Raw genomic sequence first — 1791 nt, 5'->3', positions numbered from 1 at the left:
GGCCGTGTGCTCAGGGCGGTCCTGGGTGTGGGGTGGGGTCCCAGCCCGTGCTCGGCGCCCCCGCCCCAGGCCTGGCACCGGCTGCACTATAGGGCTCTGCTCCCACCCCACCCGCCCTGGCTCCCCCCGGCTCTCGGGCGCCTTTCACAGCTCTGCTCCAGTCGGGCAAGCCGCCCGTGTGACCCCCCCGGGCTGGGAGGGTGGCCGGGCCAGCCCCCGCGGGCACTGGGTCCTGGTTGTCCCCCCAGCCCCGGGCACATGGGAGATGCCCCTCCAGCCCCCTGGGATCTGGCTGAGAGAGGGGCTGATTTCCTTCCCCCCCGCCCGAGCCACTCAGTCCAGGGAGGGGGTTTCCTCCCCGCCCCCTTGGCGTAGCAGTGCCCACCCGGGCCGGCATCAGACCAAAGCACCCCCCCGGCACCACGGGCCTGGGGTTTTGTACATTTATTCCCGACCACATCCGCGTTTGTACAGACTGAGGGCGCCAATAAACCCGCTGTGTTTGTACCCCGAGCGGTGTCGTGAGTTGACGGGGCGGGGTGGGGGGGCAGCCCCGGCACCCCCGTCCGGCTGGGCTCGAGGAAGACGGCAGCCTCCGACGTGGCTCAGTCTACTGCAGCAGTAGTAGGGCTTTTATCCTCGCTTCTCTGGGGTCCTCTCCGTAGCACATGGGGGGCGCTGTGCCCCTGCCTGCTGTCGCGGGCCCCTGCTGCGTCTGAGACCGGGCACGACTCGCCGCAGCGAGGAGCTGGGAACACGCTCGGTCCTCCGGCACGGTGGACGCCCAGTCCTGGCCTTTGACCCCTTGTTGCCTGGGCCACGCTCTGGTCGAGCCGGCTCCGGGCCGTTGCCTCGTGGTTCGGGGCTGGGGGAGACGGGGCCCCCCCAGCCCTTCAGTCCCCGGGCTCCTTGGGCACCTTCACCACGAGCTGCATGGGGTCGCGCGCCTTGTTGCGGTAGGCCTGGCGGATGATGTCCACGGCACGCCCGTGCGTCACGTTCTGCAGGCTCTCGCCGTCCGCCGACACCACCTCGTAGCCAGCCTGGCGGGGGCAAAGAACGGGGCGGGGGGCAGGTGGGAGGGATGCTCTGACTTGCCCCCCACCCCTGCCCAGCCTGGTGCCCACCCTGGTACCTGCAGGCCTCCGCTCAGGAAGGCTGCGCCCCCGGGGAAGATCTTCTCGATCTTCACCATCGGCTGCAGCTTGGACTCGATCCCGCCCGAGATGCTGATCCCTGCAGGGGTGGCAAGGGGTGTTAACCGGGGGGAGCCCCTTGCTAGAGATGGGGCGAACACATCCTGCCAGGGTCCCCCTAGGTGCCCACTGGGCTCCTCGTGCACCACCCGGCTGAGCTGCCACGGCTCCGTGCCGTAGCCTGGCACGCAATGCAGCATCCTAGAGCCACGGGACCTGCAGAGGTTGCATCCAGTCCAAGCCCCTGCCTGAAACAGGATCAGCCCTGTGCAAACCAGCCCACGCAACAACCCCCCTGGACCAGTGCAAAGCCCTGCACGGACGAGGGAGCGATCCCCTGCACCGGGGCGGGCTGGGGTGGGTGCCAGCAGGAGCCCAGCCCCATCCCCAGGGCTGCAGCCAGCACCAGTGCCTTAAGCAACACTCACCCAGCGACTGCTTGTGTTTGGAGACGTGGACAGTGCGCAGCTCGTACTGGGGCTCCGGCACCTCGCTGGGGCCGTTCTGGGCCGGCTCCAGGGCCCCTTTGCCGTCGGCGAACAGCCGGGCTAGCGGGGGCCGCGCGCGGCGAGCCTTGCTCACCACCGAGTAGTGC

General features: G+C 69.6%; 1 protein-coding gene across 1 annotated transcript in view; it reads right to left on the bottom strand.

The window, feature by feature from the left end:
- Positions 1-7: 7 nt before the first annotated feature.
- PDZD7 (PDZ domain containing 7) overlaps positions 8-1791 on the bottom strand; it is a 14534-nt gene continuing 12750 nt past the window's right edge. The window contains exons 15-17 of the mRNA XM_025201198.1: positions 1625-1790; positions 1136-1236; positions 8-1043 (exon numbers count right to left, since the gene is read on the bottom strand). Of these exons, the coding sequence (XP_025056983.1) occupies positions 894-1043; positions 1136-1236; positions 1625-1790 (417 nt within the window). The 3' untranslated portion in view covers positions 8-893. The remainder of the gene's footprint in view (positions 1044-1135; positions 1237-1624; position 1791) is intronic.

The sequence above is a fragment of the Alligator sinensis genome, unplaced genomic scaffold (genome assembly GCF_000455745.1).
Source record: "Alligator sinensis unplaced genomic scaffold, ASM45574v1 scaffold61_1, whole genome shotgun sequence".
Lineage (NCBI taxonomy): Eukaryota > Metazoa > Chordata > Crocodylia > Alligatoridae > Alligator > Alligator sinensis.
Note: the sequence above shows the minus strand (reverse complement) of the source record. Positions and strands in the feature narration are given on the sequence as shown.